This window comes from Oncorhynchus kisutch, linkage group LG14, assembly GCF_002021735.2.
Source record: "Oncorhynchus kisutch isolate 150728-3 linkage group LG14, Okis_V2, whole genome shotgun sequence".
NCBI classification, from domain to species: Eukaryota; Metazoa; Chordata; class Actinopteri; order Salmoniformes; family Salmonidae; genus Oncorhynchus; species Oncorhynchus kisutch.
The window spans coordinates 5,430,443-5,444,274 of record NC_034187.2 but is presented as its reverse complement, the minus strand read 5'-3'; the positions used below and the strand labels follow the sequence as shown (position 1 = coordinate 5,444,274).

At 44.5% G+C, this 13,832-nt stretch overlaps 1 protein-coding gene across 5 annotated transcripts in view; it reads left to right on the top strand.

Moving 5' to 3' along the window:
* Nucleotides 1–13,832, top strand: part of LOC109904632 (phosphofurin acidic cluster sorting protein 2) — a 102,315-nt gene that overhangs the window by 69,682 nt on the left and 18,801 nt on the right. For 3 of the 5 annotated variants that reach the window (XM_031787692.1, XM_031787694.1, XM_031787693.1), the window contains exons 1-3: nt 8,926–9,508; nt 11,243–11,405; nt 13,601–13,674. In XM_031787692.1, the coding sequence (XP_031643552.1) occupies nt 8,942–9,508; nt 11,243–11,405; nt 13,601–13,674 (804 nt within the window). In that variant the 5' untranslated portion in view covers nt 8,926–8,941. Of the gene's footprint in view, nt 1–7,734; nt 7,823–8,426; nt 8,517–8,776; nt 8,903–8,925; nt 9,509–11,242; nt 11,406–13,600; nt 13,675–13,832 lie in introns of those variants that run through there. The other 2 variants (XM_031787696.1, XM_031787695.1) reach the window with 1 other exon arrangement.

Here is a 13,832-nt window from a genome sequence, read left to right as displayed (position 1 = left end):
AGCTACAGGCAGTTAGATGAGGGTATGTCTTCAGGCGGAAATTGAGAACAAAGGGATGCAGCCATAACAGGTTTTAACAAGACATTTGTGGAGTGGTTGAAAAACCAGTTTTAATGACTCCAATCTAAGTGTATGTAAACTTCTGACTTCAACTACATTGAAAACAGGAAATAGGCCTAAAATATTAAAGATAAGATCCCAAAAGAATACAAAACAGGAGGATTTTTAAATGTTTTAAATTTTATTTAACCTTAGTTGTAAACAAAATGGTCTAGGTTCAAAGCTTTTTTTAAATGCCAATAAATGCAAATAAATATAAATAAATACAACTATTTTGAAAACAACATGAGGCCTAGGCTTTAGATAAGAGTAATAAATCAGTAGGCTAGGGGGGCTAGGAACCAAAACACTCGCATTTGCGACCCTTTGACTTAGAGCGTGACACATTTTCTTCTTGGTTGCTAGGGTGCCAGTAATGATTATTTTGTACTTTTTTTGTGTTCGTTTTTTGGTTCACAATGTGCTTATTTTTTCAAACAGTAATGTGCCATCTGACCAAAAATAAACCACATGAAAGTATCTGCCTGTCCTTGTTTTGCTATCGGCTGCTAAGTGAGCCTACTGTAGACAGAAGAAAGAGAGGTCTTATAAGCTCAACCATATGACCGTTGTGTGAAAAATACAGTGTTCAAACTAATGTTGTTCTAGTTAACATACAGCCGGAAGGAACTATTGGATATAAGAGCAATGTCAACATACCAACATTACGACCAGCAATACAACTTTCCCGAAGCGGATCCTCTGTTCGGACCACCACCCAGAACAAAGGTTCTAATCCCAGTAGCCGACCCAAAACAGACCAGCTAAGTTTATAATGTGTTCTAATCAGTTGCAATTTTAGCATATAAATCTTGGTGGGGCAAACTAACAATATTTTCTTTAGATGCATGCCAGGAAACCCACTACATAACACAACACTAAACAATACATTAATTGCACTATAACGGTGACAAACGGTGCCCACAAACTGTTAAACCTACATAAAGCTGTCCCAAAAGCAGAGTCCCAACACCTTACCACTGCTACACCTGGCTATCAGATGAGCCATGTTTGGCAGCCTCATTTACTGCCTTTAAAAAAAGCATAGCTGATATGGCTGACTTGCTTAAACAAATGTGGTTTCTACTGTGAATTGAGATGTACAAAATATGGCATAAGGGGACAACGAGTGGGTAAGAAGCAATCCGTACTTTCGATTTAGACATTAATGAGCGAGCTAGGACGGACGTAGTCAACTATTTGTGCTGCACCTTTTGAAATGTATCAGTGACAGAATTCAGAACATGGGCAGTTTTTACAATGTTCTTCCTGTACACCAAGTCAGAACCGCAGGATAAATAAAGGGGGCATACAAGCAGACAATGAAAGCTCTCACAATATTCTATGATTGCATTTCTCTAAAACAGGCTATAGGCTACATCTGCACCACCAAGTCAGAACAGTAGGTGAAATTAGGAGGGGAAACGGCCCTAAATTATTAGGGTGAGGCACATGGACTACGAACAGCTTACTACACAACATACACTTAGTATTACTTCCTTAGCTACAGTATACATATCTCCCTGGAATATTACATCATTTATGCAGCAGCATGTAAGAAATTTTTGGACCTTGTTGTGCTGTACTCACTTGAACTGGCAGGTGGCATGGTGGTTCTTCGTGGCACAAATCTTGTCATCAAAGTTTGTCATTCTCTGGATTTATGCTGCTTTCAAGACAACTGTGAACTCTGAAAAAAAAAGGTCAAATCGTGATGACATCAGTGATCTTCAGGTCGTAGCTCTAGAAAGAGGCCCGAGGGTGTTTTCCCAGTCGGAGTTCGTTTTTTGCCGAGTTCTGAGTTTCAAGTTGTTTTGAGCACAGCAAAAGTTATGCTGGATTGACACAATGGCCAATGTTGAATGTTTATCATTTTAAGTTTATCCTTAAATAGCACGCTAGTGATTGCTTTGCAATGCTTACAGTTAGCCACTGATTCCTTACAAACCACTCATTGTTGAATTTGCGATTTCCAACTTGTTGTGTAATGTTTATGTCCAATGAACAATAAAAATCCCCAATACGTTTTATCTCGAGTTTCTCTAGATTATTTTTCTTCATATGACAAGGATTTGCCAGTAGATTGTCGACTTGATTCATGATGATGACTGGTAGCTAAGATTTCAAAAGTATGATGTCCAATCAAACCTGCTGTAGATATAACATGTTTTGACGTAATTTTATCTGTGGCCAATGAGTCTTCTTGGATGGGCACTTCTAATGTAACTCTATGGCAGCACCCAAGGGGCTTGAATTTTCGAGCTCTCCCCTTAAATTTGGCAGTGATGTAGTGTCATGAGTGACAAAACCCTGAGCCAATCACGGCACACTAGAAAGACGGGGCTCAAAACAGTGGGGGGTTGCCACTGGTTCTAACATGTGTTTTAATATGTGTTCTAATGTGTTCTGTGTTCTAATGTGTTTTAATGTGTGTTCTAATGTGTTTTAATGTGTGTTCTAATGTGTTTTAATGTGTGTTCTAATGTGTTCTGTGTTCTAATGTGTTTTAATGTGTGTTCTAATGTGTTTTAATGTGTGTTCTAATGTGTTTTAATGTGTTCTAATGTGTTGTAATATGTGTTCTAAAATGTGTTTTAATGTGTTCTAATGTGTTTTAATGTGTGTTCTAATGTGTTCTAATGTGTGTTCTAATGTGTTGTAATATGTGTTCTAATGTGTTTTAATGTGTGTTCTAATGTGTTTTAATGTGTGTTCTAATGTGTTCTAATGTGTTTTAATGTGTTCTAATGTGTTGTAATATGTGTTCTAAAATGTGTTTTAATGTGTTCTAATGTGTTGTAATATGTGTTCTAATGTGTTTTAATGTGTTCTAATGTGTTGTAATATGTGTTCTAATGTGTTTTAATGTGTTCTAATGTGTTGTAATATGTGTTCTAATGTGTTTTAATGTGTTCTAATGTGTTGTAATATGTGTTCTAATGTGTTTTAATGTGTGTTCTAATGTGTTTTAATGTGTTCTAATGTGTTGTAATATGTGTTCTAAAATGTGTTTTAATGTTTTAATGTGTGTTTTAATGTGTGTCATAAAATGTGTTTTAATGTGTTCTAATGTGTTTTAATGGGTGTCATAAAATGTGTTTTAATGTGTTCTAATGTGTTTTAATGGGTGTCATAAAATGTGTTTTAATGTGTTCTAATGTGTTTTAATGTGTGTTTTAATGTGTTTTAATGTGTGTTTTAATGTGTGTTTTAATGTGTGTTTTAATGTGTGTTTTAATGTGTGTTTTAAAGTGTGTTTTAATGTTTTAATGGGTGTTTTAAAATGTGTTTTAATGTTTTAATGTGTGTTTTAATGTTTTAATGTGTGTTTTAATGTGTGTTTTAATGTGTGTTTTAATGTGTGTTTTAATGTGTGTTTTAATGTGTGTTTTAAAATGTGTTTTAATGTTTTAATGTGTGTTTTAATGTGTGTTTTAATGTGTGTTTTAATGTGTGTTTTAATGTGTGTTTTAATGGGTGTTTTAAAATGTGTTTTAATGTGTGTTTTAATGTGTGTTTTAAAATGTAATTCTATGGTGTTATGCCTCCACGGTCATTCTAGGAATCTAACATCAATCCCAGTTAAATGACAGCTTGGAAACTGGACTCCCGTGTGGTCTCTCCCCAAGTCTCTAGGGTTCCCTAGACTAGGCTATTTTTTGCATCTGAAAATGGCACCCTATTGCCAGTGCTCTGGTCCAAAGTAGTGCACTATATAGGGAATACGGTGCCATTTTCAGATGCAGCCTATCTAGGCTTAGTGCTATTTCTGTCCCCCACCACCAACACCCCACAAATAATTTCTGGATATATTTTTTATTTGCGTCAGAGTCATTGCTTCACCTAAAAGGTGACTCTAGTGTGGTCTCTTACTAGGTCTCCCTGGGCGGTGTATTACTGTGCCTTCACAGGCATGTCCCACAGCTCTCCACATATATCTTCCACCGTCTCAGGCCAGGAACATTATACATCAAACTCTACTGTCAAAATAAACCAACAGCACATGGTTACATTGTAGAGTAACATCGTGTCCCCCTGGAATGGTTTAGAAATGATGACATTCTGGCAACAGACAGACTAGCCGAGTAAGGACATGTTGAAGTCAACAAACATAGTGGGAATGTTGAGGTGGGGTAACAGCATGGTGGGGTAACAGCGTAGTGGTAATGTTGAGGTGGGGTAACAGCATAGTGGGAATGTTGAGGTGGGGTAACAGCATAGTGGGAATGTTGAGGTGAGGTATCATCATAGTGGGAATGTTGAGGTGGGGTAGCAACATGGGGGAATGTTGAGGTGGGGTAGCAACATGGGGGGAATGTTGAGGTGGGGTAACAGCATAGTGGGAATGTTGAGGGAATGTTGGGGTGGGGTAACAACATGGGGGGAATGTTGAGGTGGGGTAACAGCGTAGTGGGAATGTTGAGATGGGGTAACAGCATAGTGGGAATGTTGAGGTGGGGTAACAGCATAGTGGGAATGTTGAGGTGAGGTATCATCATAGTGGGAATGTTGAGGTGGGGTAGCAACATGGGGGAATGTTGAGGTGGGGTAGCAACATGGGGGGAATGTTGAGGTGGGGTAACAGCATAGTGGGAATGTTGAGGGAATGTTGAGGTGGGGTAACAGCATGGTGGGAATGTTGAGGTGGGGTAACAGCATAGTGGGAATGTTGAGGTGGGGTAACAGCATAGTGGGAATGTTGAGGTGGGGTAACAGCATAGTGGGAATGTTGAGGTGAGGTATCATCATAGTGGGAATGTTGAGGTGGGGTAGCAACATGGGGGAATGTTGAGGTGGGGTAGCAACATGGGGGGAATGTTGAGGTGGGGGAACAGCATAGTGGGAATGTTGAGGGAATGTTGAGGTGGGGTAACAGCATGGTGGGAATGTTGAGGTGGGGTAACAGCATAGTGGGAATGTTGAGGTGGGGTAACAGCATAGTGGGAATGTTGAGGTGGGGTAACAGCATAGTGGGAATGTTGAGGGAATGTTGAGGTGGGGTAACAGCATGGTGGGAATGTTGAGGTGGGGTAACAGCATAGTGGGAATGTTGAGGGAATGTTGAGGTGGGGTAACAGCATGGTGGGAATGTTGAGGTGGGGTAACAACATGGTAGGGTAACAGCGTAGTGGGAATGTTGAGGTGGGGTAACAACATGGGGGGAATGTTGAGGTGGGGTAACAACATGGGGGGAATGTTGAGGTGGGGTAACAACATGGGGGGAATGTTGAGGTGGGGTAACAACATGGGGGGAATGTTGAGGTGGGGTAACAGCATAGTGGGAATGTTGAGGTGGGGTAACAACATGGTGGGAATGTTGAGGTGGGGTAACAGCGTAGTGGGAATGTTGAGGTGAGGTAACAGCATAGTGGGAATGTTGAGGTGGGGTAACAACGTAGTGGGAATGTTGAGGTGGGGTAACAGCATGGTGGGGTAACAGCGTAGTGGGAATGTTGTGGGGTAACAACATGGGGGGAATGTTGAGGTGGGGTAACAGCATAGTGGGAATGTTGAGGTGGGGTAACAACATGGTGGGGGTAACAGCGTAGTGGGAATGTTGAGGTGGCGTAACAACGTAGTGGGAATGTGGAGGTGGGGTAACAGCATAGTGGGAATGTTGAGGTGGGGTAACAACATGGGGGGAATGTTGAGATGGGGGTAACAGCATAGTGGGAATGTTGAGGTGGGGTAACAGCATAGTGGGAATGTTGAGGTGAGGTATCATCATAGTGGGAATGTTGAGGTGGGGTAGCAACATGGGGGAATGTTGAGGTGGGGTAGCAACATGGGGGGAATGTTGAGGTGGGGTAGCAACATGGGGGGAATGTTGAGGTGGGGTAGCAACATGGGGGGAATGTTGAGGTGGGGTAACAACATGGGGGGAATGTTGAGGTGGGGTAACAGCGTAGTGGGAATGTTGAGGTGGGGTAACGGCGTAGTGGGAATGTTGAGGTGGGGTAACGGCATAGTGGGAATGTTGAGGTGGGGTAACAGCGTAGTGGGAATGTTTATTTCTCAATAAAGACCAGCCTGTTCTCTGCCATCTCTGTCTTTTATTTTAAGTTGTGTTTTTCCCACTACTCTGAATTGTGTCTTTTTTGGATGGAGATGGAAGAGTCATCACAGTGTATTTATGCCTCGGTCAGATAACGTCATGAGAAGAAGCGAAGCGGTCTAGATAACAGGAAGGCTAATCCGTTTCCTCCATGAAATAGTTATTAGGCTCCTCTGAATCACAAAGATGGATACACAGCAGAGTGACTTCTGAAGGTTTCTCTGAATGACAAAGATGGATACACAGCAGAGGGACTTCTGAAGGTTTCTCTGAATGACAAAGATGGATACACAGCAGAGTGACTTCTGAAGGTTTCTCTGAATGACAAAGATGGATACACAGCAGAGTGACTTCTGAAGGTTTCTCTGAATGACAAAGATGGATACACAGCAGAGGGACTTCTGAAGGTTTCTCTGAATCACAAAGATGGATACACAGCAGAGGGACTTCTGAATGTTTCTCTGAATCACAAAGATGGATACACAGCAGAGTGACTTCTGAAAGTTTCTCTGAATGACAAAGATGGAAACACAGCAGAGTGACTTCTGAAAGATGGATACACAGCAGAGTGACGTCTGAAAGATGGATACGCAGCAGAGTGACGTCTGAAAGATGGATAAACAGCAGAGTGACTTCTGAAGGTTTCGATGAGAGTTGTTCAGTACGTCGGTTCAATGCTGGGTTGTGATGATGTCTGATTCATGTCTTTGGTGTTGTTGTTGTTGGTAAACAGTTGATGAACGCTTGGTTTATGGGCATACAGGGAATTATCTGTTTACTCGAGATGGTTGTTTTTGTTTATTTACATGAACAAGGTGTGTATGCGTATACAGTAGGTACACCAAACATTAAGAACATATTTTTCATATTGAGTTGCACCCCCTTTTGCTCTCAGAACAGCCTTCATTCGTGGGGACATGGACTCTACGTGGTGTGGAAAGCGTTCCACAGGGATGCTGGTCCATGTTGTCTCCAATGCTTCCCACAGTTGTGTCAAGTTATCTGGATGTTCTTTGGGTGGTGAACCATTCTTGATACAAACGGGAAACTGTTGAGGGTGGAAAAACCCAGCACCGTTGCAGTTCTTGACACAAACCGGTGCGCCCTGGCATCTACTACCAAACCCCGTTCAAAAGACACTTCAATATTTTGTCTTCCCCATTCACCCTCTGAATGGTACACGAACACAATCCATGTCTCAATTTGTCTCAAGGCTTAAAAATCCTTATTTAACCACCTGTCTCCTCCCCTTCATCTAATCAAATCAAATCAAATCAAATTTATTTATATAGCCCTTCGTACATCAGCTGATATCTCAAAGTGCTGTACAGAAACCCAGCCTAAAACCCCAAACAGCAAGCAATGCAGGTGTAGAAGCACGGTGGCTAGGAAAAACTCCCTAGAAAGGCCAATCTACACTGATTGAAGTGGATTTAACAAGTGACATCAATAAGGGATCATAACTTTCACCTGGATTCACCTGGTCATTCAGTCTGTCAAAGAAAGAGCAGCTGTCCTTAATGTTTTGTACATGAGTCTCAATTAGGCCTAATTGTTCTCGATCTGTCGTCTGTGTGCAGGTTGTGCAGTCTGACTCTGAAGAGGTTGGTGGTCCTGAGGGAGCTGGACAAGGAACTCATATCGGTGGTCATCGCTGTCAAGATCCAGGTAAAGATATGACCTTTCACACCACACCTGGCTGTAGGTACGGCAGGAACACACCTGGCTGTAGGTACGGCAGGAACACACCTGGCTGTAGGTACGGCAGGAACACACCTGGCTGTAGGTACGGCAGGAACACACCTGGCTGTAGGTACGGCAGGAACACACCTGGCTGTAGGTACGGCAGGAACACACCTGGCTGTAGGTACGGCAGGAACACACCTGGCTGTAGGTACGGCAGGAACACACCTGGCTGTAGGTACGGCAGGAACACACCTGGCTGTAGGTACGGCAGGAACACACCTGGCTGTAGGTACGGCAGGAACACACCTGGCTGTAGGTACGGCAGGAACACACCTGAGAATCAAGACTACATGAGTTACACACACATCCTCTAAGACAAATGTTATCCAAGCTGACAGATGCGTTCCTATGTTTCACTTCCTGTACATTAGCTTGTTATCTGCTGGTTGACTTCACTTCCTGTACATTAGCTTGTTACCTGCTGGTTGACTGTTGGAGCTTAGCAAATGTTTTGCATTACATGAATGGTATCAATGGGCTGTATTGACTGACAAACAGTCTGGTGATGTGTGATTCCTTTCCCTAGGGTTCCAAGAGGATCCTGAGGTCCCATGAGATAGTGCTGCCCCCTAGTGGCTCAGTGGAGACTGACCTGGCTCTCACCTTCTCACTGCAGGTAAAGAAAACACAAGGTCATTATATATTGTATATCAAGTCAGATTGCGCAACAACTCTGTCTCTGCTTGGTCGAGGAACTATGGGCGAATAGTAGTGACGCCAGCTGTTTGGAAGACAATAGGATGAAAGCCTGAAAAATGGCACATTGAGAAATCATTAACTCTCCTGCGTCCCATGTTTTCCACTTAAGAACGATGTTGTTATAAACTGTGACCGCTTCCTGTCTCCTCTATTTTCTTGTCTTTCATCCATCCTCAGTACCCTCACTTCCTGAAGAGTGAGGGTAACAAGCTCCAGATCCTGCTGCAGAGGAGGAAGAGATACAAGAACAGGACTATCCTGGGATACAAGACCCTGGCTGTAGGAACCATCGATATGGCTGAGGTAGGAACCATCGATATGGCTGAGGTAGGAACCATCGATATGGCTGAGGTAGGAACACAACGAGACAAGACCCTGGCTGTAGGAACCATCGATATGGCTGAGGTAGGAACCATCGATATGGCTGAGGTAGGAACACAACGAGACAAGACCCTGGCTGTAGGAACCATCGATATGGCTGAGGTAGGAACACAACGAGACAAGACCCTGGCTGTAGGAACCATCGATATGGCTGAGGTAGGAACACAACGAGACAAGATCCTGGCTGTAGGAACCGTCGATATGGCTGAGGTAGGAACACAACGAGACAAGACCCTGGCTGTAGGAACCATCGATATGGTTGAGGTAGGAACCATCGATATGGCTGAGGTAGGAACACAACGAGACAAGATCCTGGCTGTAGGAACCATCGATATGGCTGAGGTAGGAACACAACGAGACAAGACCCTGGCTGTAGGAACCATCGATATGGTTGAGGTAGGAACCATCGATATGGCTGAGGTAGGAACACAACGAGACAAGACCCTGGCTGTAGGAACCATCGATATGGCTGAGGTAGGAACACAACGAGACAAGACCCTGGCTGTAGGAACCATCGATATGGCTGAGGTAGGAACACAACGAGACAAGACCCTGGCTGTAGGACCTTTATTTTTGAAGGTCTCAACACACAGATGGCGTCCATGTTGTTTCTGTACATTGCATGAAGGCAATATGTGGCTCTGTCTTAAACCCAAACCCTGTTACGTAATAGACAGTCTCTGTTTAACCCAGGTCCCAGGGGCCTGAGAGACTCTCTGTCTGTTTAATAACAGGCACACATAGAGCTGAGAGGAGGAAGACTCCCTCTCCGGGCCCTGTCTGTACATAGAGAGAGATGGATAGACGGACAGAGAGGGGGGTAGAGATAGATAGAGAGTGAGTGAGTGAGTGAGTGAGATAGATAGAGAGTGAGTGAGATAGATAGAGAGTGAGATAGATTGAGTGAGTGAGTGAGTGAGAGAGTGAGAGTGAGTGAGTGAGTGAGTGAGTGAGTGAGTGAGTGAGTGAGTGAGTGAGTGAGTGAGTGAGTGAGTGAGTGAGTGAGTGAGTGAGTGAGTGAGTGAGTGAGTGAGTGAGTGAGTGAGTGAGTGAGTGAGTGAGTGAGTGAGTGAGTGAGTGAGTGAGTGAGTGAGTGAGTGAGTGAGTGAGTGAGTGAGTGAGTGAGTGAGTGAGTGAGTGAGTGAGTGAGTGAGTGAGTGAGTGAGTGAGTGAGTGAGTGAGTGAGTGAGTGAGTGAGTGAGTGAGTGAGTTGAGTGAGTGAGTGAGTGAGTGAGTGAGTGAGTGAGTGAGTGAGTGAGTGAGTGAGTGAGGTGAGTGAGTGAGTGAGTGAGTGAGTGAGTGAGTGAGTGAGTGAGTGAGTGAGTGAGGTGAGGTGAGGTGAGGTGAGTGAGTGTGATATTATTCTCAGGAACATGTTTGTTAGAATTGAACAGAAATAGAATTGTTACTTTTGGGACTTTGAAGATTGCAACAGCAGAGAGAGACAGATGATCTGATAACAGAGGGAGAGGGAGGGAGGAAGAGAGAGAGAGAGAGATTATTCTCAGGAACATGTTTGTTGGAATTTAACAGAAATAGAATTGTTACTTTTGGGACTTTGAAGATTGCAACAGCAGAGAGAGACAGATGATCTGATAACAGAGGGAGAGGGAGGGAGGAAGAGAGAGAGAGAGAGATTATTCTCAGGAACATGTTTGTTGGAATTTAACAGAAATAGAATAGTTACTTTTGGGACTTTGAAGATTGCAACAGCAGAGAGAGACAGATGGTCTGATAACTGGAAAGATACTTTCATTAAAATGGTGGTTCTCTCAGCAATGTATTCATCTAGCCCTCCCTCTCTCTCCTTCTCCTCCCACCTCCCTCTCTCCTTCCCTCCCCTGCACATCCCTCTCTCCTTCCTTCCCCCACACCTCCCTCTCTCCTTCTCTTTCCCTCCCCCCACCTCCCTCTCTCCTTCCCTTTCCCTCCCTCTCTCCTTCCCTTTCCCTCCCTCTCTCCTTCCCTCCCCCCACCTCCCTCTCTCCTTCTCCTTCCCTCCCCCGCACCTCCCTCTCTCCTTCTCTTTCCCTCCTCCCTCTCTCCTTCTCCTTCCCTCCCCCGTACCTCCCTCTCTCACCCCTTCTCCTTCCCTCCCCCACCTTCCTCTCTCCTTCTCCTTCCCTCCCCCGTACCTCCCTCTCTCTCTCCTCTCCTCTTCCTTCCTTCCCTCCATCTCCTTCTCCTTCCCTCATCCCCCCCTCCCTGTCTCTCTCTTCTTCTATCATCTCTCTCCCTCCTCCGTCTCTCTGCCCCCACCAGGTGATGCAGCACCCTACGGAGGGGGGCCAGGTTCTGTCTCTGTACAGTAACCAGAAGGAGATGCTGGGTAAAGTAGCAGATATCTGGATCTTCTCACTGTCCAGTCAGCCCATAGACTACGAGGAGGCCGCTCTGCAGGAGGGAACCAAGATCAAATGCTCAGGTATGTTTCAGCACAGGATGGCTCGGTTCGACGTAGGTTAGCTCTGAGGCATGGCTTTCAGACTCCTAAATTGTTAGGACACCAGTCTGGGTTAACAGCATAATCCCATCATAATCAGCCGTCCTTCAGCCAGCCAGGCATGTGGAGGAGAACGGAGGCTAAGTTGAAGTCAGTGAGCTCATAGACCACGAAGAGGCTGCTCTGCAGGGGGGAACAATTATCAAATATTCAGGTAGGTTTCTACTCAGGTACGGGTTTTAACTCAGGTACGCTGTGACACAGCGAGGCTCTGCTTTAGTACGGGTTAACTCAGGTATGGGTTAACTCTGGTATGGGTTAACTCAGGTACGGGATAACTCAGGTATGGGTTAACTCAGGTATGGGTTAACTCAGGTACGGGATAACTCAGGTACGGGATAACTCAGGTACGGGATAAGTTATGTGTTATTTCATATTTCATAGTTCTACTTCATAGTTCATAGTTATTCTACAATGTAGAAAATAGTAAAAATAAAGAAAAACCCTTGAATGAGTAGGTATGTCCAAACTGTTGACTGGTACTGTACCTCACAACTGAACCTCATGAACCCCACTACTGAACCTCATGAACCCCACTACTGAACCTCATGAACCACACTACTGAACCTCATGAACCCCACTACTGAACCTCATGAACCACACAACTGAACCTCATGAACCACACTACTGAACCTCATGGACCCCCACTACTGAACCTCATGGACCCCACTACTGAACCTCATGGACCCCACTACTGAACCTCATGAACCCCACAACTGAACCTCATGAACCACACTACTGAACCTCATGAACCCCACTACTGAACCTCATGAACCCCACTACTGAACCTCATGAACCACACAACTGAACCTCATGAACCACACTACTGAACCTCATGAACCACACAACTGAACCTCATGGACCACACTACTGAACCTCATGAACCACACTACTGAACCTCATGAACCACACAACTGAACCTCATGAACCACACTACTGAACCTCATGAACCACACAACTGAACCTCATGAACCCCACTACTGAACCTCATGAACCACACAACTGAACCTCATGAACCACACTACTGAACCTCATGAACCACACTACTGAACCTCATGAACCACACAACTGGACCACACTACTGAACCTCATGGACCACACTACTGAACCTCATGAACCACACTACTGAACCTCATGAACCACACAACTGAACCTCATGAACCACACAACTGAACCTCATGGACCACACTACTGAACCTCATGAACCACACTACTGAACCTCATGGACCACACTACTGAACCATATGTACCTCAGTACCGACCGTATGTACCACACTACTGAACCTCATGAACCACACAACTGAACCTCATGAACCACACTACTGAACCTCATGAACCACACAACTGAACCTCATGAACCACACTACTGAACCTCATGAACCACACTACTGAACCTCATGAACCACACAGCTGAACCTCATGAACCACACAACTGAACCTCATGGACCACACTACTGAACCTCATGAACCACACTACTGAACCTCATGAACCACACAACTGAACCTCATGAACCACACAACTGAACCTCATGAACCACACTAATGAACCTCATGGACCCCACTACTGAACCTCATGAACCACACTACTGAACCTCATGAACCACACAACTGAACCTCATGAACCACACAACTGGACCACACTACTGAACCTCATGGACCACACTACTGAACCTCATGAACCACACTACTGAACCTCATGAACCACACAACTGAACCTCATGAACCACACAACTGAACCTCATGGACCACACTACTGAACCTCATGAACCACACTACTGAACCTCATGGACCACACTACTGAACCTCATGTACCCCACCACTGCACCTCATGTACCACACTACTGAACATCATGTGTTGCACTACTGAACCGTATGTACCACACTACTGAACCTCATGAACCACACTACTGAACCTCGTGTACCATAGTACTGAACCTCATGTACCACACTACTGCTTGTGAAATCTGAAAGCTGATGAATAATTTGACAGCCCTGGCAGCCTGTGATATTCTTCAGTTCAGCAGCAGTAGGTTAATTGTGTGTGTGTGTGTGTGTGTGTGTGTGTGTGTGTGTGTGTGTGTGTGTGTGTGTGTGTGTGTGTGTGTGTTGTGCTCCAGATAACTACTCGGAGGAGGAGTATGAGAGTTTCTCTTCAGAGCAGGAGGCCAGCGACGACGCTGTTCAGGGTCAGGTCAGTACAAATATAATACTGTCCTCTACTCAGTCCTCACTGAAGACATTCAAAAAGGACTCCTCTGTCCCCTACACTGTCCTCCTCACTGAATACATTTAGAAAGGACTCCTGTCCCCTACACTGTCCTCCTCACTGAGGACATTCAGAAAGGACTC